The sequence below is a fragment of the Microcebus murinus genome, chromosome 2 (assembly GCF_040939455.1).
Source record: "Microcebus murinus isolate Inina chromosome 2, M.murinus_Inina_mat1.0, whole genome shotgun sequence".
Lineage (NCBI taxonomy): Eukaryota > Metazoa > Chordata > Mammalia > Primates > Cheirogaleidae > Microcebus > Microcebus murinus.
The window spans coordinates 75,012,359-75,037,885 of NC_134105.1; the positions used below are offsets into that span (position 1 = coordinate 75,012,359).

At 37.5% G+C, this 25,527-nt stretch overlaps 1 protein-coding gene across 1 annotated transcript; it reads left to right on the plus strand.

Moving 5' to 3' along the window:
• Nucleotides 1–23,845, plus strand: DR1 (down-regulator of transcription 1). Its single transcript, XM_012790963.3, has 3 exons — nt 1–989; nt 10,723–10,886; nt 21,787–23,845. Exons 1-3 carry the CDS (start codon nt 770–772, stop codon nt 21,931–21,933), a joined length of 531 nt encoding a protein of 176 aa, XP_012646417.1. The 5' UTR covers nt 1–769; the 3' UTR covers nt 21,934–23,845.
• The last annotated feature ends 1,682 nt before the right edge of the window (nt 23,846–25,527 follow it).

The window sequence follows — 25,527 nt, forward strand, 5'->3', positions numbered from 1 at the left end:
GGGGGGAACATGGGGAGACGAGGTTTCCGGTGGCGCAAAGGGTGTCGGGAGCGGCTTCCAGAAAACCTTTCCTGGCTTCTGGAGGGACCACCGTTGCCGCCGCTTCGACTTCCAAGATCTGCGTTCGAGTGAACGGTCACGGCGACCTCCGCTGCGACTCCCACTGTGCCTGGCTCTGTCCATATTCGTTCCCAGGCGGCGGCTGCGGTTCCAGCAGCGGCCGCGGCCGACATGTTGTGAGGCGGCGGCGCGGTGTCTGAAGGATGGTTTGGCCGAGGAGACGGCGACGGCTGCTGGAGGCGGCGGCAGCTGGGGCTCCGGCTCTGTAGAGCCGAGCCCGCTGGGTGTCCGTCCTGTACTGCGGCTAGGCCGGTGCCCTTAGATCTTCCCTCTTCTCCAGCGCCTTTGGGGACCAGTTAGGCGACAGCGCCTGCTTCTCTGAGGAGGCAAGAAGGTGGTTTTCCAGACGCTCAAATTTCTGGACCACTTTGCTTTCCCTTCCCCAACCTTGGCAGTGCTCTCCCCAGAATCCTCAGGCCCCCGAATTTCCTCTCAAACTTGCCCTAAATCTCTCACACACTCGGGTGTTCCCCGCTCTCGAGCCCGCTCCTCCCCCTTCAATTTCTGCTCCCTCTTTTCAGTGCAACCCCTACCCCTCGCCCGCCCGCCCCCGATCATCCTAGTGCAGCCTTTTGAGAAATCTCCGTGGAGTAGTGGACCAGAGCCGGGGAGTTTTTAAAAGTCGGGGCACGAGAGACAGGAAGGTACTATGGCTTCCTCGTCTGGCAACGATGATGATCTCACTATCCCCAGAGCTGCTATCAATAAAATGATCAAAGAGACTCTCCCCAATGTCCGGGTGGCCAACGATGCCCGAGAGCTGGTGGTGAACTGCTGCACTGAATTCATTCACCTTATATCTTCTGAAGCCAATGAGATTTGCAACAAATCCGAAAAGAAGACCATCTCACCAGAGCATGTCATTCAAGGTAAGGCATGTGTAGGATTTGGTTTAGATAAGGGTCCAGGGGGACAGTCTGCTAGTCGCGTGACCCATTCTTGTCAAAGCCTTCATTCCTCTTCACTGTTAATGAAAAAACCACTGGAACATGAAGGCAGCCAATGCCTAAAAAAAATCCCTGTGTAACGTTCTTGAGGTACTTTTCATCCAGCGAATAAAAGTAAGAAGTGCAAACATTTGGGACAAATAACATCCCCTAAACATAAAGTATTAAATTAATAGTGGCCTCAATTTACAACCAGGTAAGTTGAAGCAACAAGAATTGCCTGCCTAAAGTTGAACTTAGGTACTGACAACTGAAAAAGAAACCCAGCAGTTCTCCCTTGGAAAGTTAACATTCAGACGGAGGAACTTCAAGAATGAGTGGAGACAGCACTCCTTCTCCACTTGACCTTTTCTCCAATGTAGAGAAAAGATTTATTTTCTGAACACATGGATTAAAGAATTCTTAACATGAATGTGTTCAACGTTGTAAAGTTTATTGGTGTTGAATTAAAAGAGTATATTTTCTGCTTTAAAACTGGTTTGATGGTGGTACTTTATCAACAGGTTACCAAAGCACACCTGTTCCAATCAGTACGAAAAGAGTGTTCTTTAATTTCTTTTCTTTTTTTATGTTGTTTGCTTTGTTCTGTGGAGATATGTTTTAAAAGCTTGGGTTGAAAGGTTATATACTTTTTTTTAATGGAACATTTCCCTGTCCATTCTTGCTGCTATTTCCATTTGGATGTATACACTTAAGCTTTTATTGAACAACACTTCTGAAAGTTTCAACAGTTTCTGTTATCTTTGAAAGTAGTTACTCCAGGAGTAGGGATTTGGGGGACTTATTCTGATGATTTTAGAAAGGGGAGACATATTTACTGGTTATAATGTTTTGGGAAGTATCTTCTGTGATTTTTATGTGTGCTCTTATAAAAGAGTTGCATTCAATTTGAGGTGATAACTTGCCTTTTGTAATAATCCAATTACAATTCTAACAATTTCTTGATTGCTTTTGAGGTCAGAAAAGATGGTTAATTTTAATCATTTTGGTAGGCAGTTGTCTACCATTTAACTTTTTAAGAAGTGTCTTTCTTATTATTCTGAAGTAGAGAACACATCTGCTCATATTGACCACATCCAATATTTTACTGTCAGTATTGACAAAAGGACTGAATGATTCATTTTTTATCCTTTATAGTGTTCTAAAGATGGATTTAAAATATACCTTACCATTTCAGTACATAAGGTGAGAAATCCCCAGGAAAAAGTGTATTTGATTCTTAAAGCTAGTATTTATAGTCTTAGCAAGTAAAATGAAAGCCAAGTTGTCTATTTTTCCTGTAGTGTTTTTATTTTTACATTGTATGTGTGATTGCTGTCAAAGTCTTTCACAAGATTATCCAACATAGATAGCTGTAATTTCCTTTTACAACTCATAAAAAGGAAAAAGAACCTTTTATCAACATTGCCTTTCTAATGAAAATTGTAAAAGATTTCAACAGGGATCTGCCTAAACATTTGTTTACTCCACACAAGTGGGGATCATTCCAAAAATCTAATAACATATTACAGTCTGTCTTCTTGGGGAGAGTTTATTCTTTTCTAGGATATATTTAGATTTCTGATTGACATGATGGAATAGAAGTGCAGCTGTAGCAAGCAGTATGCTAAATAGTTCAACTTTGGAATATGCTAAATTGAGTTTAATGTATGAGTCAGAAAGTTACAGTGAAAGGGCTTTTCCACTGTGTAATAAGGAGGATTTATTAATTTTAAAAAATCATGTGTTGAACCTTGGAAGGTTGTAAATGTACCTTTTTTCCTTGTAACATTGCTGTTATTAAGTGGATAAGAATCTGCATTTTTGCCCAAGAATTCTCCCTAGTTGGGGGAGATTTTATGCATTTGTGGAATCTCATATTGCTTAATTATTTCAAGGAAGTTTTGTTTCAGAGGTTAAAATTAAAAAATGCTTAGGCCGGGCGCGGTGGCTCACGCCTGTAATCCTAGCTCTCTGGGAGGCGGAGGCGGGCGGATTGCTCGAGGTCAGGAGTTCGAAACCAGCCTGAGCAAGAGCGAGACCCTGTCTCTACTATAAATAGAAAGAAATTAATTGGCCAACTAACATATATATACAAAAAATTAGCTGGGCATGGTGGCGAATGCCTGTAGTCCCAGCTACTTGGGAGGCTGAGGCAGGAGGATTGCTTGAGCCAGGAGTTTGAGGTTGCTGTGAGCTAGGCTGACGCCACGGCACTCACTCTAGCCTGGGCAACAAAGTGAGACTCTGTCTCAAAAAAAAAAAAATGCTTAAGGTATATGTTTTAGATGTTTAAAGTGGATTCTAACAGATTAATTCATGGTAGGTATGATTTTTTTTATACTTTACTATCAGCATTGATTATTTAGAAATGTAGGGTATATATCCAAGTGGAATAATAATGAACATTTTAAAATATTATGATTCTCACATATTGAAGTTTGGGCTTTTAGTAATAATTTAATGAACGAGATTTTGTTTCAGGACGTTTCATTTGTTCGTTTGCCAGCTTGCCTTCTCTTGTCAGGACAAATTAAGTATTCTCAGGCAGTTCTATAAAATGCAAGTTAAGGTTGAAATAATTTTATCATCAGTAAGTCTGTGAAATATAAACTAGGTAAAAAAAAACCCTTTTTGTTTCTGTTTTGCTTATTTTAAATTTAAGTGTATGTGAAGTAGTTTTGAAACAAGTTTAACAAGGTAAACTTGTTATTTATTGCAGATCACAAATAAATGAATAGAGGGAATTCTAAGCTATAAAAGGTGTTCCTTTTATTTCATTGCTGTTTTTGTGAACACATTCTTGAATGAATTCTGCCATGTTCTGTTGCATTATGGAAAGAATTGACATTGAGAATCAAGAGCTGTAAGTTGTACACTGGAAATTTTGTGGCTTTAGGCAGATCTGTTAACTAAGGTTTTCCCATTTATATATAAAACTTGATTTCAGGTATAACTTGAAATTATTGAGAGAACCAGTCAGGGGTTGATAACCTTACATTAATTAAGCTACAATAAATAATTTAAACAATTTGTAGTGGTACTGATTAAAATATGAAGCTAAAGGCCTGTTTTGTTTATATCATGATGTCATTTGCAAAGGTAAAATATGAATAAGAATATTTTAAATATTATTTTCTTCCTGTATTTTCAGTCTCTTGCTACATTATTTCCTACTTTTATGAGAATAGTAACTGAAAGTAGTAAAAGTTTGAAAATGTCTCTGAGAATTTGTTCTTCAGCCATTGAGTTGCTCTAAGCTGTCTGTGTTGAAGGACATTTTTTAATTCCAGTCCTTCTCACACTGGTATGTTTGTAAAATGCCATAAAAATGGACCACTAGAAAAATGAAATGAAAAAAAATTAAAACTATTTTTTTCATTATTAGATTCAGTAGACATAAAATTACTGTGTCAGGTTGCTATAAAGGTTCTCAAATGCTTTCTTTGAATTTCCTTACTTAACTCATTGCAGCCATTAGGAGCAATTCTGGCACAAGTCCATGGACCACACTTTGAGTAGCTTTGGAACGTGTATGTGAAGTAGTTTTGAAATCATAGGATCTGAGTATTGTAGAGAAGTTGTAATGATAAGGGGAATGAATGAGAATAATATATTATGTTGCCTGAATCATTAATACAAATATTTTTTCCAAAGGGGGGGAGACATGTAATTTACATTACACAATTTATCACATAATCAGGTACTTTTCAAATTAGGATTTTATTATTATTTTCTTTAAAATTTATATATTTTTTATTTTTGTTTTCCTTTTGCTACCGAATAATTACTTATTGAAAACTGCTAAGGGCTGGGCATGGTGGCTCACACCTGTAATCCTAGCACTCTGGGAGGCCGAGGCGGGTGGATTGCTCAAGGTCAGGAGTTCCAAACCAGCCTGAGCGAGACCCTGTCTCTACTATAAATAGAAAGAAATTAATTGGCTAACCAAAAAAAAATATAGAAAAAAATTAGCTGGGCATGGTGGCACATGCCTGTAGTCCCAGCTACTCAGGAAGCTGAGGCAGAAGGATCACTCAAGCCCAGGAGTTTGAGGTTGCTGTAAGCTAGGCTAACGCCACAGCACTCTAGCCCAGGCAACAGAGTGAGATTCTGTCTCAAAAAAAAAAAAAGAAAGAAAGAAAACTGCTAAGTACTTGGCATTGTGCTAGATACTGCTAAGAATATAAAGATGAATGACATTCAGTTCCTTCTCTGCCATTGGTCTCTCATTGACCAAGATTCCCAGGAGTAGTGGTACTGTGGAGGAAGATATGGTTCTTATGGGTCTTCAGAAACTTTTGCCAGGCTAATGAGCCAAGAAGTCACTTTTGTTACCTCCTTGTAATGTATTTTAAGTGAAATAACATTTTTTCACTTAATGTATTTTAAGTGAAATACATTCCTCCCCAAAAAAGAAAATTGAGAAATTAGAGAATGCTGATTTATATAGTATTTTATATAGGTTCTGTATTTCACATAATTTTTTTAATGAAAAGCATGCTTTATGCATTCAAAGTATATAAAGTGATTCATACAAATTCATGCTACAACAACTTTTCAGGAGTATGTCATTTTGGAAAATAACATAAACCTGTATTAAGATTATTGTTGCTTGGGGAAAGTTTCTACCCTTTCTTGTTTTTTACATAGCTGTCTTGTTAATATCTATTGTTTAAGTTGAAAGATGTGCCAAGTGTTTTTTTCCCCAATATATACACCATGGACTTTTCTGGGTATAGCTTTAAGATAACTGCCAGAGGATAGCAGACAGTGATTGTGTTGATTTTACCCACAGATTTTTAATAAAAGATATTTTTCTTTTTTGGTTTTTGCTCTGATGAGATCCTTTAGAGGCAGGGCCACCAATCATCCCTATGGTCCCTTTGTACAGATTAGAAATAGGCACTCCTTCCTTAAAAACCATTAATACGGGCTGGGTACAGTGGCCCAAGCCTGTAATCCTAGCACTTTGGGAGGCCTAGGCAGGAAGATTGCTTGAGGTCAGGAGACCAGCCTGAGCAAGAGGGAGACCTTATCTTTACAAAAAATACAAAAATTAGCCAGGCGTGTTGGCACACATCAGTGGTCCCAGATACTCAGGAGGCTGAGGCAGGAGGATTGCTTGAGCACAGAAGTTTGAGATTGTAGTGAGCTATGATCATCAGTGCTATACTCAAACTGGGGCAACAGAGTGAGACCCTGTCTTGAAAAAGAAACAAAAACAAAAAACCATTACTGTCAACTACCAGAAAAAGTATCATAGTAAACATACAAATCTATGTTACAGTATGAATGGCCACCTGATACTGTTTGTTGCTTGCACAACTGTAAATGGTAGCCCTGCTTAGGAAGCCATTTCCCTTATCCTTCAATAGTTTCCTTTGTGTAAAATGGAAATGACTACTCCTACATGGTGACATGATATAAAATTGTCTTTCTGTGTAGAAGATACCATGTCCAGTTATTGATACCTATTAGCCAAAATTTATTTAAAAGTTAGGTTAAAGTCAATGCAAGTTTTGTTGTTAAATTTATGACTGTTCCTATTGAACTATGTTATCAAGAATACAGTATTTATATATAGGAACTCTTTGAATAACATTAAATATTAACCTTGGACCTGCTTGCAAATTTTTTGGGAAACAGTGTTCTTAGCTTTAAATGTTTTTAAAGGTAAGTTTTATATATTTTTTTAAATTTTTTAACCCAAGCTCTTCATGGTTAATGGTAGCTTGGATTGAATTTTCTTAATGTCGAGCCTATTAATTCATACCGTTTAAAGGTTGTCTTTCCATTGTGTTGATTTGTTAATTTTATAAATTTAATATTATAAATATACTTGCTTCAACTTGAATTTAAATGTATTAATATACAGCTATACATTTATTTATGTTCTGTATACTTATCTAGGGGATTCTTTTAAATATAAGAGAAAAAAATAAGGCTGAGTAATACATAATCTGAGTCCATTAAATGATTGTTATGTGCTAGACACTGTGTTAAATGCCTCGTATTAATTACTTGTTTACTCCTACAACCCTAAAACTAATAATATAATAGCAAACATTTATTTTATTTTGCTCCCTCTGTGGGTCAGCCTCTGTTCTAAACTCTTTATTTATAGTAATGTACTTATTCTTCACAACAACGTGATCCAATGAGATGTAGGTACTGTTGTTATTCTTTTTTAGAGGAGAGAAAACTGTGAGGCATAGAGGAAAAGGAACTTATCTAGGGTCACACAGCTTATTGGAGGCAGAGTTGGCAGTCAGTCCCTGGCAGTTTGGCTTTAGGGCCTGCATGCTTAACTAACTGACCCTGATTATAGGCTGATATTAATAAATAAATGCTATTCTCATTTTATAGATGGAAAAATTGAAGCTTAGTGATATTAAACAACAGATCCAAGGTTATACAAATACTGTGTCAATCAAGTTTCAGTTCTAAGGTCTATTTGACCTCAAAAGGGTGAGATTATATCTGTCTAAGAGGGTCAGGCAAACTTAATTTGAAGATGGGGTTTGATCAGTGCCAAGAGTTCATTGCTGTCAGCATGAATATGGGAAACTGTGGTTCTTGTTGGGAAACATTGAGCAGTCAGATTTAGCAGAAATATACAGGGATTTAATGGCAGAAGTAAAGGTGGAATCCTAGTACTCTGGGAGGCTGAGGCGGGTGGATTGCTTGAGGTCAGGGGTTCAAAACCAGCCTGAGCAAGAGCGAGACCCCGTCTCTACTATAAATAGAAAGAAATTAATTGGCCAACTGATATATATATATAGAAAAACTTAGCCGGGCATGGTGGTGCATGCCTGTAGTCCCAGCTACTCGGGAGGCTGAGGCAGTAGGATTGCTTGAGCCCAAGAGTTTGAGGTTGCTGTGAACTAGGCTGACGCCACGGCACTCACTCTAGCCTGGGCAACAAAGTGAGACTCTGTCTCAATAATAATAATAATAAAATAAAAAGAAGTAAAGGTGGAAGAGTAGGAGGAGCTAGATCTTGGAGAACCTTAGCATAAGACTAAGGAAATCAGACTTTAGAATATGATAGGAAACCGTAAACCACTCACTTGGCTTCTTCTGGTATTATCTCTAGCTATTCTCATTGAAATACTCTGTGCCTTTAAAAAGAGAAAAGATAATACAAAAACTTTATCATTGACACATACAAAAGTCAGTCTGTTAATTCAAGTGAAAAATACAGGCTACCTAAGTTTTCACTTATTTTTCCACTATACTTCAAGCTCCTTGAAATCACAATTATATGGTGATGAATTTGATATACAGAACTCAGAATAATGCCTTTCTAAGGTTTTTAGAGAATTAGAGGGTAGGGGAGGAGACAAGTTTAACTTAATTAAAATTCAAATAATATAATACTCTGCTTTTGGCATCAGATTATTTCTAAAGAAGGTTGATGAAAACAGCTTATAAATAAATAATTAAAGTTGTAAATCAATTCAAAATGTCTTACAAACCACAATTTACATAGTTTGCATAGTGGATTTGTAAAAATATATTTGGTAAAATCTCGGAAGTTAGATTTGAGAGCATCTTTACTGAAAGCAGTCTGGTTCACCATAATTGTTGAAAGAGAGAACTGATGAGAAAAATTGATTTACTGTGTTCTTCACCACCTATATTTCATCATTGGTTCAGAATACAAAATATGTCTTCTGGGCTGGGCACAGTGGCTCGCGCCTATAATACCAGCACTTTGGGAGGCCAAGACAGGAAGATCAATTTTGAGGATCAACAAACACAATATACCTTTGGGACATTAGTCAATATGTAGAAAACTATATGTGTATATTTAATTGGTTTTTGGTTTTGTATTTTTTTTTAGACAGAGTCTTGCTCTGTTGCCCATGTTGGAGTGCAGTAGCACAATCATAGCTCACCGTAGCCTTACTCCTGGCTCAAGCGGTCCTCCTGCCTCAGCCTCTCAAGTAGCTAGGACTACAGGTGCAGGCCATTACACCTGGCTAATTTTTTAAGTTGTTTTTTTTTTTTTTGAGACAGAGTCTCGCTTGTTGCCCAGGCTAGAGTGACTGCCGTGACGTCAGCCTAGCTCACAGCAACCTCAATCTCCTGGGCTCAAGCAATCCTTCTGCCTCAGCCTCCCAAGTAGCTGGGACTACAGGCATGCACCACCATGCCCTGCTAATTTTATATATATATATATAGGCCAATTAATTTCTTTCTATTTATAGTAGAGACGGGGGTCTCGCTCTTGCTCAGGCTGGTTTTGAACTCCTGACCTTGAGCAATCCGCCCGCCTCGGCCTCCCAGAGAGCTAGGATTACAGGCATGAGCCACCGCGCCCGGCCCTTAAGTTTTTTTTTTGTAGAGACAGGGTCTCCTGTGTTACCCAAGCTGGTCTCAAACTCCTGGCCTCAAGCAGTCCTCCTGCCTCCGCCTCCCAAAGTGCTGGGATTACATGTGTGAGCCACTGCACCTACCCTAAAATACAATTTTAAATGCAATGAGCCCAAAGGAAATTTTATTTCTTATCTTTTTTGGATTACAGAAGGCATTTAGAGTGTGCATTGTTTTCTTTGTAAAATTTTCTAAATGTGAAAAAAATAAAGAGAATTTTTCATGCTTCTATCCTTGTATCTTTTTTTATCCCAGTTTCTCTGCAACATCACTTGAAAATGTTTTTATAATACTTCCTGTTAAGTTTTATTTTCAAGAGAAACCTGTTGTCTAACTAGTAATGCTGAATTTCATGAATTATTTCCACTGGTATTTCTTAAACTTGGTAGTTTGAAGCTAAAAATAGCTTCCTGTTGGCATATTAGACAAAAGAAAACTTAACTGGTCTTTCATCCTATCCTATTAAAACTTAGTAGAGGCCAGGCGCGGTGATTCACGCCTGTAATCCTAGCACTCTGGGAGGCTGAGGCGGGCTGGTTGCTCGAAGTCAGGAGTTCGAAACCAGTCTGAGCAAGAGCGAGACCCCGTCTCTACTATAAATGGAAATAAATTAATTGGCCAACTAATATATATAGAAAAAAATTAGCCATGCATGGTGGCACATGCCTGTAGTCTCTGCTACTCAGGAGGCTGAGGCAGAAGGATTGCTTGAGCCCAGGAGTTTGAAGTTGCTGTGAGGTAGGCTGACGCCACGGCACTCACTCTAGCGTGGGCAACAAAAGCAAGACTCTGTCTCAAAAACAAAAAACAAAACAAAACAAAAACTTAGTAGAGAATGTGTAATCAGTCTAATTACAAAATATGTTATTTACAAATATATTTCAAATATTTGTCTTTTTTGTGTTCTTTGAGAAAGTGACTGACTTCACGATATTTGATTTACTATGAGTGGTATAGGAAAAATGTTTTTCTTACTAAAACCACATGTTCTTACATTGGACTTTTTTTTTTTCCTCACAGGAAATGCTTTGGTCTTTTAAAAATTAGGAAGAAAAGGAAAAGTGAAGGCATATGCCAGGAAATGTAACTTAAGTTTTAACTGACTTGCATTCGAATAGTAAGCAAAATGATAAAATTATCTTAGCCACCCAATTGTACAGCTATAAAATAGGTAAAATTATTGGAAAACAGCAAAAACATTTCCCTCCCTTAAAGAAATACCCATGAAAACTTCATGTGCTATAGATGGGGGAAAGCTGTATTTTATCACTCTTTCGTATTTTCATTTCTCTAGCACTAGAAAGTTTGGGCTTTGGCTCGTACATCAGTGAAGTAAAAGAAGTCTTACAAGAATGCAAGACGGTAGCATTGAAAAGAAGAAAGGCCAGTTCTCGTTTGGAAAACCTTGGCATTCCTGAAGAAGAATTATTGAGGCAGCAACAAGAATTATTTGCAAAAGTAAGTAATACATTTTAAATTATTTTCATCTGAATCTTACCCTGTTTGCTAGCAGAAATCATACTGTGATTTACGAAATCCCTTCCCAAGTCAACGTATATATCCAGAGGATTCTTTTTCTAGCTAATCGTTTGCTTATAGAGTCCGATGTCCAGAGCTGGCCACTTTGACTGTCGTTTGTGCAAAAGTAAATATTTTCAGCAATCTGTTTTCTGAAGAGAACAATTCCAAATAACTATTGAGATTTTACTTAGCTGTTTTTTCCAGACAGAATGACCATTTAAAAGCATGACAAGCATATCTAGCAGGGGACGGTGGCACATGCCTGTGGTCCTAGCTATTTGAGAGGCTAAGACAGGAGGATCACTTGAGGCCAGGAGTTCGAGGCTGTTTTTCGCCACTGTACTCCAACCTGGGCAACATAGAACCTGGACAACATAGAACCTGGGCAAAGATTCTTTAATATACCTTTAAAACACACTAATTTTTAAAAAACAATTTTAAATGCCAGTAGAGAAGAAAAAGGGAGCAAACCTTTCTTCTTTCTTAGTTGTCAAAATTCTAATGCCTAGTCTGTACTAATATCCCCTTTTTTTTTTTTTTTTTTTTTTTGAGACAGAGTCTCGCTTTCTTGCCTAGGCTAGAGTGAGTGCCGTGGCGTCAGCCTAGCTCACAGCAACCTCAAACTCCTGGGCTCAAGCGATCCTCCTGCCTCAGCCTCCCGAGTAGCTGGGACTACAGGCACAAGCCACCATGCCCGGCTGATTTTTATATATATATATTAGTTGGCCAATTAATTTCTTTCTATTTTTATGGTAGAGACGGGGTCTCGCTCAGGCTGGTTTTGAACTCCTGACCTTGAGCAATCCGCCCGCCTCGGCCTCCCAGAGTGCTAGGATTACAGGCGTGAGCCACCGCGCCCGGCCTAATATCCCCTTTTTTAAAAAAAAGAAGAAGAAGGGAAAGTATAGGTGAGGCTGTTTTTTCCCTATTAAGTTATGGCCTCTCATTTGAAATTATAAGGCAGTTTTGGGTTCAATAGAAAGATGCTGTGGTAACCATTAGAACTGGGAAGTGTCATTTTAGGTAAACTCTTCTGGATTAGCTCCATAGCTAATCTCTCTGCAGCTATAATAATCAGTCTGATTTATACCAAAAAGCATTTGAGTCTTAAGTGTTATTAGACAGTTAAGACACCAGATACCATTTAAACTTATAAGAACAATAAAAGCTTACTAACATTTATTGAGTTCTAACCATGTGTTAATCACATTGGTAAGTAATTTGCCTGTATTATCTTATTTAATTTTCATAGCACCTCATGATAGGAACTAAAAGTGGAAAAGCCTTCAAAGCAGCCATAAACACATGCAAACAGTGTTATAATCCATATTATAATCCATATGAATATGAAGTATCAAAGAAGGAGTAATGATTTTTTTAAAACGTTAATGGGGCTGAGCATGGTGGCTCACACCTGTAATCCCAGCACTTTTGGAGGCCAAGGCAGAAGGATTAGTTGAGCCCAGGAGTTTGAAGACAACCTGAGCAAAAGCAAGACTGTCTCTACAAAAAATAGAAAAGTTAGGTGGCCATGGTGGCTCATGCCTTGTAGTCCTAGTTACTCGGGAGGCTGAAGCACTTGAGCCCAGGAGTTTGAGGCTGCAGTGAGCTAAAATGAGGCCACTGAAGTCTAGAGCGCAGGTACAAGATTGATACCCTGACTCAAAAAACAAAAACATATTAATGGGTTATTTTTTTGATTATCTGCTATTGTAAATCACCTAGAGGGTGCTGGTACCAAGTTAATTATTTGATGAAAAAAAGAAGTTGCTCTGCTGGATACTTTACGTACCTTACAGAGTTTTTTTATGAAATAATATAAATTTTATTATATTTATTTACATAATAAGTAGAAGTGGAGAAACTTGTGTAAAATTATTCATTCATTTATTCTACAGATATTTACTAAAGTCCTCACTATTTACCACACATTGTACTAGATGCTAGGTTTACCACAGTCAACAAAAGAGACATGGTTCCTGTCATTATAGAGCTTAGTCTCCTGGGAAAAGTTGACTTAAATAAAGCAAGTAAGTTTAGATAGTTAGGAAGTGTTGGCGTCTATATTTAAACTCAAGTCTTCTGACTCCGAAACCTATATTCTTTCTATAATACCATGCTCTAGCCACCATTTTATCTGCTTAAATTTATTATAGAACTTTTAAATAGAATATGCTTTATTCTTACCAGGGCAAAATGTAAATAAATAATTGACTGGCTGCTACTTCTGTCTTCACCATTCCATGCCTTTTATCTGTTCTTTATTTCTCTTTTTTTTTTTTTTTTTTTTTTTGAGACAGAGTCTCGCTTTGTTGCCTAGGCTAGAGTGAGTGCCGTGGCGTCAGCCTAGCTCACAGCAACCTCAAACTCCTGGGCTCAAGCGATCCTTCTGTCTCAGCCTCCCAAGTAGCTGGGACTACAGGCATGAGCCACCATGCCCGGCTAATTTTTTCTATATATATTAGTTGGCCAATTAGTTTCTTTCTATTTATAGTAGAGACGAGGTCTCGCTCTTGCTCAGGCTGGTTTCGAACTCCCGACCTCGAGCAATCCACCCGCCTCGGCCTCCCAGAGAGCTAGGATTACAGGCGTGAGCCACCGCGCCCGGCCCCTTTATTTCTCTTGATCTCTCTCTTTTCTTACCTTGGCATATGGGTGAATATCCCTAGTATTTCTTTGCTCTTGTGAGGACAGCAAGTGAAGAAGTAAAATTATTGAGCTGTGTAGTACTTCTTCCCTAGAGCACTAAGTACTTAAGTTCTAAACATGAGAGGAACTGATGTAATTATCTTTTTATCACTTTCATTTTGTTTCACTTTTTAGACTTTATTTTAAATACTAACACAATGACAGCCTCATTTTAAGCTAGTAGCAAGTATTTGAAAACTTAAAGTTAACTGCAAATTAAAAATGAGTCATTTTGGCCGGGCGCTGTGGCTCACGCCTATAATCCTAGCTCTTGGGAGGCCGAGGCGGGCGGATTGCTCAAGGTCAGGAGTTCGAAACCAGCCTGAGCAAGAGTGAGACCCCGTCTCTACTATAAATAGAAAGAAATTAATTGGCCAACTGATATATATATAAAAAATTAGCCGGGCATGGTGGCGCATGCCTGTAGTCCCAGCTACCCGGGAGGCTGAGGCAGAAGGATCACTCGAGCCCAGGAGTTTGAGGTTGCTGTGAGCTAGGCTGACGCCACGGCACTCACTCTAGCCTGGGCAACAAAGCGAGACTCTGTCTCAAAAAAAAAAAAAAAAAAAATGAGTCATTTTAATGTGTGGGAGTGAGATTCTTAAAACATAATGAAAATCTCCAAAAGAAGTGAATTAGGAAATATATACCTACTTACATGTCTTTCACACTCCCATTTTAGAAGGAAAATACTTGGAATGGTTTGGGTGGGAGGAAAGAGAAAAAAAGAAATTGGAGTAAATATTACTGACTTTTTTTTAATTTGTAGAAATGAATACGATTAAGATTATACCATTCAACAATTTTTTTTTAAGAAATGGGGTCTTACTATGTTGCCCAGGCTGGAGTGCAGCAGCTATTAACTGGTGTGATCATAGCAGACTACTGCCCCGAACTCCTGGGCTCAAGTGATCTTCTTGCCTCAGCCTCCCAAGTAGCTAGGACTATAGTCGTGTACCACTGCCCCTGACTCAACAATAATTTTTAAAGGGCTGGGCAAAGTGGCTTACCCCTGTAATCCTAGCACTCTGGAAGGCTGAGGGTGGAGGATTGCTTGAGGTCAGGAGTTCGAAACCAGCCTAAGCAAGAGCGAGACCCCATCTCTACCAAAAATAGAAAAAATTAGCCAGGCATGGGTAGTCCCAGCTACTTGGGAGGCTGAGGCAGAAGGATCACTTGAGCCCAGGAGTTTGAGCTTGCAGTAAGCTATGATGATGCTACTGTACTCTACCCGGATGTCAGAGCAAGACTCTGTCCCAAAAAAATAAAACAAAAAGAAAAAAAACCAAGATTTAAAGACATAGGAGTGCTTTTATGTTCAGAGAAAGGTAAGAGAGCTGATATGGAGCCATGGTACCTGAAAGTCAATTAAATTTGAAATGTAAATAGCACATGACTTTGCAGACCATTTGATAAATTATAAGGCATAAATTATAAGATCAAACACCTTTGCAATAAAACCTTTTTAGAGACTTGAAATATTTGAATTTTTTTTTCCATGTCACAAAAATATACCTATTTGTAGTTGATGAGGTCACAAAGTGAGTATTCTTAAGTCGATTAAATTCACACATTTGGTTTGCCCTATCATTTTTTTATGAATTCTTGAATTGTTTTTAGGAAGCACTGTTAGTTGATTTTGAACTCTTTGGATATTCTAGCCATAAAAGTAAATATGCCAGTGTGTTAGAATTAACTATATTACATGTTTCTTTGTAAAAATGGGTGAAAATAGTTATTAGACTACTTGGTTTCTAATTTTCTAAGCAAGCTTCTGTGTGCTCTAAAAAATTATCTTACTCATGTTTTTTTGATATCTTTAATCTTTTCCCTACTCACTTCTTCCTCTCTGCCTTTAACCATATATGGATCTTCTGTAACTCTTTATGCCCCCAAACCTTTCCATCTTTTGCTGTAATAATCTATGTTATAAGCTAGGCAAGGTAGTCCCAGCTACTCTAGAGGCGGAGGTGGGAGAATTCCTTGAGGCTGAAAATTGAAGGCTACAGTGCACTAAGATCATGTCTATGAATAGCCATAGACTTCCAACCTGGGCATAGTGAGACCATGTCTTTTCAGAAAAAAAAAAAATCTATGTTATCATCTTCTAAAAACGTATGCCACTTATTCCTGGCATTTGACTTCTGCCCTACCACAGAGACAGATAGCTAATCACCAAATTCAGTAACTTTTTTCCCCCTTGAAGTCTCACTCTTCTAGAATTTTTTTTTTAATAACATTTAACACAGACCTCTTTCTTTATTAGCCTCTCATACTGTAGTTGCTTGGATAGCCTTTCCCCAAAGTAATAATTTTTCTTCTTCTTCACTACCACCACTCCCCAATCCTGCCCTTTGAGCAACACATTTCAAGTCAAAATGCAATTAACATGTGAGTCCCTACTGTATGTAAGACATATATATGGTCCTGCAAATGTAAGGTTAGTAAGTATGAAATGTCTGGTTTCTTTAAGTACTAAGTTTGACAGTTGATATCTCTGATATTTCACTTTGACATTTGTTTTATTTCTATTTTGAATGTACTTCTCAGTCTTTCAAATGCACTTGTTGGCTTGTGATTATCTTTCAAATTTTTTTAAGAGCAATTTTTGTGAAACCACGGATAAGTCAAAAATGTATGTTATTTCGAATGTGAGTTCTGTCATGGAACCAATGCTGTGCAGACAACTTGAAATATCAATGAAGTGTTTGGGAAGGATGTGACTAATGAATGCATAGTACATCCATGGTTTGAGAAGTTCTATTCTACTGATTTTAATCTTGAAAATGAGCCACATGGAAAGACCAAGGTGGATTATGATGAGCTGAAAGCTGTCGTGGAAGTGAATCCATCTCAACCTACACGTGAATTAGCAGCAATGTTCGACATTGCTATTCCAACAATACTGGACCATATGAAACAAATGGGCAAGGTGGAGAAACTAGATACATGGGTTTTGCATGAATTAAACGAATATCAGAAGTGAAATCATTTGGAAGCTTGCCTTTCTTTGCTGTCGCAACATAAAGGTGAACCATTTCTATACCATATTATTATGTGTGATGAAAAATAGATTTTTTTGACAATGACAAGCATTCAGCACAATGGTTAGATAAAGACAAAGTGCCAAAACACAGTCCAAAACCGAATATCATCCAGAAAAGCTAATGATATCTGTTTGGTGGTCCAGCGCTGGTATTATCCACTACAGCTTCATGAAACCTGGTCAGTCAATTACAACAGATGTCTAGTGCAACCAATTGGACAAAATGATGAGGATGCTTGCAATTAACCAGCCGAGATTAGTCAATAGAGATAGGTTAATCCTCTTACAAAACAATGTTCATGTACATGTTGCACAAACAATGCTGCTCATACTACAGCAGCTGGACTTGGAAACTCTCTGTCTCCCACCATATTCACCAGACCTTGCACCAACAGACTACCACTTCTTCCAGGCCTTTGGACCACTTCTTGCAAGGAAAAATATTCAATTCTCAACAAGCTGTGAAAAATGCATTTCTTGATTTCATTACCACTTGCTCTCCAGGTTTCTTCATTACTGGCATAAACAAGCTACCATTAAGATGGCAAAACCATATCAATAGTTTAGGCACATGCTTTGATTAATTGTACTGCTTCTTATTTGAGATATAATAAACTATACTTCTGATTTGAAATCAGACATTTCACATTTAATGACGTAATACAATAATGATGAATACATCATTCTTCTTAAGAAACTTGGTGTTTTGTAGGGGAGGTATGATATAAATACACTAACAACTGTATAATGAGGCTGACTACTCTCATGAGAAAGATCCCAAGTACAGAAACATCACATCAGATATTGGGGGTGTACCTGTAGCTTAGTGTTCTCTTGTTGCTTTTTCAGTTGCCTAGTACAGGCTTTATACTTGGCTAACAATTCTTTTTTTTTTTTTTTGAGACAAGGTCTCGCTCTGTTGCCCACGTTGGAGTGCAGTGGTGCAATCATAGCTCTCTGCAACCTTGAATTCTTGGCCTCAAGCAATCCTCCTGCCTCCACCTCTCAAGTCACTAGGAGTATAGGCACATGTCACCATGCCTAGCTAATTTTTCTTTCTTTCTTTTTTTTTTTGTAGAGATGGGGTCTTGCTATGTTGCATGGGCTGGTCTCGAACTTCTGGCCTCAAGCAGTCCTCCCGCCTCAGCCTCCTAAAGTGCTGGGATTACAGGCATGAGCCACTGTGCTCAGCAACAGTTCTTTATGTTAAGTTCTTTCTGTTCCCATGACTAGTATTTCTTCTATCTCCTGATTACACGCTGACTGATACCAGGAGGAGAGAATAGTATTTCAGTTTGACTTGGAAGAAAGGTGGAATTTTAAGAGATGAAAATCAGGAAATTTCAAATAGAATGAATGTCAGCATGAGTAAAGGTAGTGAAGATGAGAAAGTATGGTGTATATTTGGGAACATTTTATGTAGAGGTTGGGGTAGGCACTAATTTGGAGGACCATGAACTCTAGGCTAAAAAAATTGGACTTAATTTGTAACAAATGATTTTTTTTTTTTTTAAGGAAAATAATGACCTGATTAGATAGAATTCTCATCTAGAAATGTTTGGATAATAAATTTGTGACAGATTATTAAGAAAAGTCAGGATTGTACATTACTATTTTCCCATGCTTCATTCATTCATAAAATACTGAGGGCCTGTGTCTTAAGAATACCACAATGAATAAAACCATCCTCATATAGCCATCTAATCTTTGACAAAGCAGACAAAAACATACGCTGGGGAAAAGAATCCCTTTTCAATAAATGGTGCTGGGAAAACTGGATAGCCACTTGCAGAAGGCTAAAGCAGGACCCACACCTTTCACCTCTCACAAAAATCAACTCACGCTGGATAACAGACTTAAACCTAAGGTATGAAACTATTAGAATTCTAGAGGAAAATGTTGGAAACACTCTCCTAGACATTGGCCTAGGCGAAGAGTTTACGAAGAAGTCCCCAAAGGCAATCACAGCAGCAACAAAAATAAATGGGACATGATCAAACTAAAAAGTTTCTGCACAGCCAAAGAAACAGTCATGAAAGTAAACAGACAACCTACAGAATGGGAGAAAATTTTTGCATCCTATGCATCTGATAAGGGGCTGATAACTAGAATATACTTAGAACTCACGAAAATCAGGAAGAAAAAATCAAATAACCCTATTAAAAAGTGGGCAAAGGACTTGAACAGAAACTTTTCTAAAGAAGACAGAAGAATGGCCAACAAACATATGAAAAAATGCTCAACATCTCTAATCATCAAGTAAATACAAATCAAAACCACAATGAGATATCACTTAACTCCAGTGAGAATGGCTTTTATCAAAAAGTCTCCAAATAACAAATGCTGGCGTGGTTGCGGAGAGAGAGGAACACTCCTACACTGCTGGTGGGACTGCAAACTAGTTCGACCTCTGTGGGAAGCAATGTAGAGATACCTTAAAGCGATACAAGTGAATCTACCATTTGATCCAGTAATCCCATTACTAGGTATCTACCCAAAAGATCCAATGACACTCTACAAAAAAAGACACCTGCACTCGAATGTTTATAGCAGCACAATTCATAATTGCAAGGCTGTGGAAACAGCCCAAGTGCCCATCAATCCAAGAATGGATTAATAAAATACGGTATATGTCTACCATGGAGTACTATTCAGCTCTAAGAAACAACGGTGATATAGCACATCTTATATTTTCCTGGTTAGAGCTGGAACCCATACTACCAAGTGAAGTATCCCAAGAATGGAAAAACAAGCACCACATATACACACCAGCAAACTGGTATTAACTGAGCAATACCTAAGTGGACACATAGGTACTACAGTAATAGGGTATTGGGCAGGTGGGAAGGGGGGAGGGGGGCGGGTATATACATACATAATGAGTGAGATGTACAGCATCTGGGGGATGGTCATGCTGGAAACTCAGACTTGTGGGGGGAAGGTGGAAAAGGGCATTTATTGAAACCTTAAAATCTGTACCCCCATAATATGCTGAAATAAAAAAAAAAAAAAAAGAATACCACCATGAATAAGAAAACAATCTGTATTCTCAAGTCTGGTGGAGAAAAAAATAGATAAATTTAGATAATTATAAAATAATTAGGTTTGGGAATGCATAGAGAATTATGGCATATGAAATAGAACACAAAATCTGGCCGGGCGCGGTGGCTCACGCCTGTAATCCTAGCTCTCTGGGAGGCCGAGGCGGACGGATCCTTTGAGCTCAGGAGTTCAAAACCAACCTGAGCAAGAGCGAGACCTCGTCTCTACTATAAATAGAAAGAAATTAATTGGCCAACTAATACATATATAGAAAAAATTAGCCGGGCATGGTGGCACATGCCTGTAGTCCCAGCTACTTGGGAGGCTTAGGCAGGAGATTGCTTGAGCCCAGGAGTTTGAGGTTGCTGTGAGCCAAGCTGATGCCCTGGCACTCACTCTAGCCTGGGCACCAAAGTGAGACTCTGTCTCAGAAAAAAAAAAAAAAAAGAACACAAAATCTGGGCAAGAAAGGTCAAGAAAGACTAACTGATTTGCCTTTCAAATGGTAACTAGAAATTAGCTATGCATAAAGGAGGGTATGAGCCAGATTTAAAGAACAGTCTGAGAAAAGGCAGAGAGGGAGAAACATTGTTTTGGCAAAGTCTAATAGGAAATTATAAGACCTTTTCAAGAACAGTTTCATTTTTCCCTTGGTATAGTTTTTCTGCTAACAGGTGAAATTAAATTGAGAAGGAGTCTTAGATGTTGTATATGTTTCATATGTATGCATATTTTCATTTCTAAAATCCTGTGGTTGCTTTTTATAGAGGATATATCAGATGAATGAATTTTAACTAGTTACATTTTCACTGGTGTTTATATGGGAAGGGTATATAGATTTCTATGTGTTTACATTGTGTGTATTTATGGAGAGAGGGAATGAGACCCAGAGAAAGAGAGAAATGCATATATAGGGTGGGAAATTTTAATTGAATCCCAGAAAGATATCAAGCATTCATGTACAGTACTTTTCCCCTAAGAGTTAAAGGTACTATACTAGAGAAATATTAAACTGCATAAATGAATTTCAGATTGAAAAATGTTTATATCAAAATGTTATATCAGGCCGGGCGCGGTGGCTCACGCCTGTAATCCTAGCTCTCTGGGAGGCCGAGGCGGGCGGATTGCTGGAGGTCAGGAGTTCGAAACCAGCAAGAGTGAGACCCCGTCTCTACTATAAATAGAAAAAAATTAATTGGCCAACTAATATATATATACAAAAAATTAGCCGGGCATGGTGGCGAATGCCTGTAGTCCCAGCTACTTGGGAGGCTGAGGCAGGAGGATTGCTTGAGCCAGGAGTTTGAGGTTGCTGTGAGCTAGACTGACGCCATGGCACTCACTCTAGCCTGGGCAATAAAGTGAGACTCTGTCTCAAAAAAAAAAATGTTATATCAAAATGTTTATATCAAAAGGCAAAGCCCCTTTTCACATGTTTCTTAATGGTTTGGATTTTCTCTTGTGAAGAGAAATGATCTCTTGGGTTGTTTATCAATTTCTAGGATATATTTGTATTTTGGGGAAGTTCATCTTCTGTTTTTCATATATGATGCAGTATTTTCTTACTTGCCTCTTATCTTTGGCATAGTGTATAGTTGTTTGTTTGTTTGTTTGTTTTTGCCATACGGAAGTTTGTATGTGGTAAAGTTTGTATGTGGTTTGTTTTTGCCATACAGAAGTTTGTAATTTGAGGGGACAGAAGAATCAAGTGAAATGAAAAGAGAGGAAAGGAGCCAAAGAGAGAATATTCTGAATTTTCTATCAACCTTTTCAGTTGAACCAAAAGATCATAAACTATGTGACATAAAAGAGAACCATCTATAGAGAACCAAGTTTGCGAAACTCCTTAGACCTGTGCCGTTGACAGAAAAGCAATCTGTAATTATGTTTTGTGGAGTTCATGTTATCCAGATACATGAGAATTACATAGTAGTTGGAAAATATCCAAGTTTGATAATGACTAAGTCTGTAATTGGCTAATCAAAGTGTAAGTTTAACCAAAGTGTATATATTGTGGATTTAAAGAAAATTATTGTTTGTCTTTATGTTTTTGGTGTTTAGGCTAGACAGCAACAAGCAGAATTGGCCCAACAGGAATGGCTTCAAATGCAGCAAGCTGCCCAACAAGCCCAGATTGCTGCTGCCTCAGCCAGTGCATCCAATCAGGCAGGATCTTCTCAGGATGAAGAAGATGATGATGATATCTGAAATTCACCAGCTGAGTTTCCTCTATAAATGTTTTTCCCTGCACAAAAAAACAGTGAAAGAAATGCTTATCTGTAATTTTGTGTGCATCTTGGTGGACTTGCCATTGGTATTCTAGGGATGTCTGCTGTTAAGTTTCATCTATTGTGTGCTATACATGTAAAACCTGTCTCTTTGAACTATTGAAAATTTAAGGTTCAGTATAATATCAATTTTGAATTTTTAATGGTGTTTATGAAATTTTAGATAGCAGTGAGTCCTTTATTTGATCAATAAACAGTGTTACAGAAAACTTCAAGTTTATAAAAATATAGTGAAATTTATATGGAAGCTCTAAATCTGCATTTGCATTTCCTCTGTCCTTTTAACTAAACTAAAAATTGGGAATTTTAAATTATTGAGGGGGGTACTAGGAGAATCAGTAGACATTGGATCAGGTTGGTAAAGAGAGTTCAGTTCTGGAGTGTCTGAACTTCATCTTTTAAAATGAGTGTGTGTGTGTGTGTGTGTATATATATGCAATAAATATATATGCTCAGATAAATATACTTGTTTAGAAAACCTCAAAACAAGACATTCAAAACTAGGAAGGAATATGTTCAATAGTAGTTATATAAATTTGGTGGGTTATGTTTATTGTTTTGGTTTTGTGTAGAGGTAAAAACTAAAGTTTTATCATGGCATAATTCATCTTGAGCTACACTATGACATTTCAAATACTGCCCATTTTTGAGGACTGTCATGATTCTTACTGTTTCACTCCAATTCAATAATTGTTAATAGTATTACTGGCTTAGTCCATCCATGCTTCTATTATTCAGATATATAGGTGGGACTTGTGAAACAATTGCTTGGGTTCCGTTGGTTTAACTGAGGTTTGTGAATATTCAAACCTTTGCTGAGGGAAAGAAATGAAAGTTAATGAGCATGCTTGCTATGAGAGGGATTTTTTTTAATTTAACTTGTAGTTATGCTTATTGTTTGTCTTTAGCATTACTTTTACATTTTCTTGACTAGATAGCCTAGAGTCCAGCGCTACCTTTTGAAATTGCATCATTGTCTCCTTCATCTTAATTGAGTGATAGCTTTAAAAAAAGATTGGTTTTGTTTAAGAAAGTGTGTCATAACTGATCAGCCCTATATGAAACATAAATAGTTTCAACCTGCTTGTTAAAAGAGAGAAGCTTTAATTTGGTTCCAGTAAATAAAGTATAGTAGTGATTATAGGAATCCAGTGTGTTGAAGAAATGGCATAGTATTTATATTTTGGAAACAAAGGAAAAGTCACTGAAGATAGTATGAAGTAATTAAATTCCTATGTCAATTGCCAAATAATTTAAATTTCTATATTTACCAAGCCCCAAAATAGATTGTGGCTGCCAGGATTCCAATTTTACTTGGAGAGCTAAATAAGTAAACTTTTATAAGTATTAGATTTCTTAATGATCATATTTTGCAGTTTTAGAAAAAGGGAAATACTATATGTTTATTAAATATACTTCTACCCATGTAATGAAAAGGTTAATTTTGCTGAATGTTTTAAGTTGAAGTTACTTCATGGATGTCATATCCGTGAAGTGTATTTAGATGAGATAGAAGGAATTGTTTTTTTAAGAAGTTTAAGTACCAAAGGTAGTCTAGTCTAGAAAAATAATAAGTTCATAAGTGTTGGCTTTTCTAATTTGTACTGTAACATCCTGATACTTTCTATTTTAAGTATATCTTGTTTCTTAAGTAAACAACTTAGATATTTTCCCACACCTTTTTTTTCTGATGCAGAGTTCAGGTTAATTAATATTTTACTGCATCTGATAATGTATTATATGTTTGAAGCCTAGTGACTTTTTATTTTGACATTCTTGTGATTTCATATGCTGTATTCTTCAAGCAATAAAATTCTGATGTGTTTTATAAATTGTTATTATATTTAATGATCTACAGAGAAATTTCTATTATTATCATTTTTAGTAGTTTAAAGAATGTTAGACTCAGGTGGCTCCGTGGCACAATGGATAGCACATTGGACTTCTGAAGAATGTTAGACTCAAAAGACATTTTGGTCATTTGGCATATAGTACCTGCCTTTCTCCTTTGCTTAATGTTATGTCAGAAAATGTGGCTTTACTTGTGTTTTTGTAATTCATGGTCCTAGAATTGAAGCATAACAAAACTATTTAAGCAGTATTTTACTTTTAGCTTATTTTTTAGCATTTATAAGTCAGTATTTTTCTAGTTGTTAAGTATTTTTTAGTCTTTTGCAGAGAGAAACAAAATCTTTAGTGTTCTTGTGAAATAAAGTTATTGTTTAGTATTTTTCCATCCCCTTGAATGTATGTCTGTCTTTTTCAGCAGATTATCAGATTGATAAGTGTTGAAAAGACACCAATTTTTTTTTGTTGTTTCACAGGATACAAAATCAATATACAAAATCAGCAGCATTTCTTTACACCAACAATGAAATATCTGAAAAGGAAATCAAGAAACAATCCCATTTACAATAGCATCGGAAAAAAAAGTACTTAGGAATAAATTTAACCAAGGAAGTGAACCAATCTGTACGCTGAAAATAGCCCTTATCACCTAAGATTAGGCCCTTTGTTTGTTGCTGACCTGACCCTCCACTAGGAAGAGTCTTAGGGCACAGGGAGCTTGTCTTTCTCAGCCATCATGGTGGCCCTGGAATGGGACCTGGCCCATCGCAGGTGTTTCATGAGCATGTGTGGACTGGATGGATAAATACTCCAAGAGAAGTGGTCTGACAGCTCTTCTCCAACAGGACAACCTGTCCAAAGGGTGCAGGCTGTTGCCATGCCTTTTCAAATCTAACACTTAAGAGTGGGAAGTCACTATGTTCACCCCATTCATCTTTTCTTGTATTTGTGGCTGGCAGTTCACTCCCCAGATATTTTCTTCCCATGTTCCCTGGGCCAGCTCTGGTCCCTGCTCCAGGCCGTCTCATAACATTGGTTTCACTTTTGTGGTTAACGTTCCTTTCTTTTGCCATAGGGTGATGTTTTTTGGCTCGTCTGGGACGTTTTCCCCCTTCTTGGGGTTGCTTTAAGGAAGGCCAAAAAGACACCAATTTTTAAAACTGCATATACCATACCAGATACATGGAAGAGTACACAAATAAAGATTTTCACAAATTAAACTCAGCCCTCTGATCAAAACACAGAGTGTGTGAGCACCACAGAAGCCCTCCTTCTTGCCCCTATTTTAACATTATTTTCTTCCTCCCCAAAAGTAACTACTATCCTAACTTCTAAAACCATAGATTAGCTTGCCTGTTTTTATTTTATATAAATGTAATCACTTATACATAATCATACATAATATACTTTTTTCATTTATCATTTTTGTGAATATATTGGTTTCCTGTTGCCACTGTAACAAATTGTTACAAACTTAGTGATTTAAAATAACACAAATATATTCTCTTATAGTTTTGGAGATCAGAAGTCCAAAATCAGTTCATTGGACCAAAATCAACATATCAGCAGTAGGGTTGATTCCTTCTTGAGGTTATGAAGGGAGAATCTGTTTCCTTGCCTTTTTCAGCTTCTAGTTACTTCCTGTATTCATGAGTTTGTGGCCCCT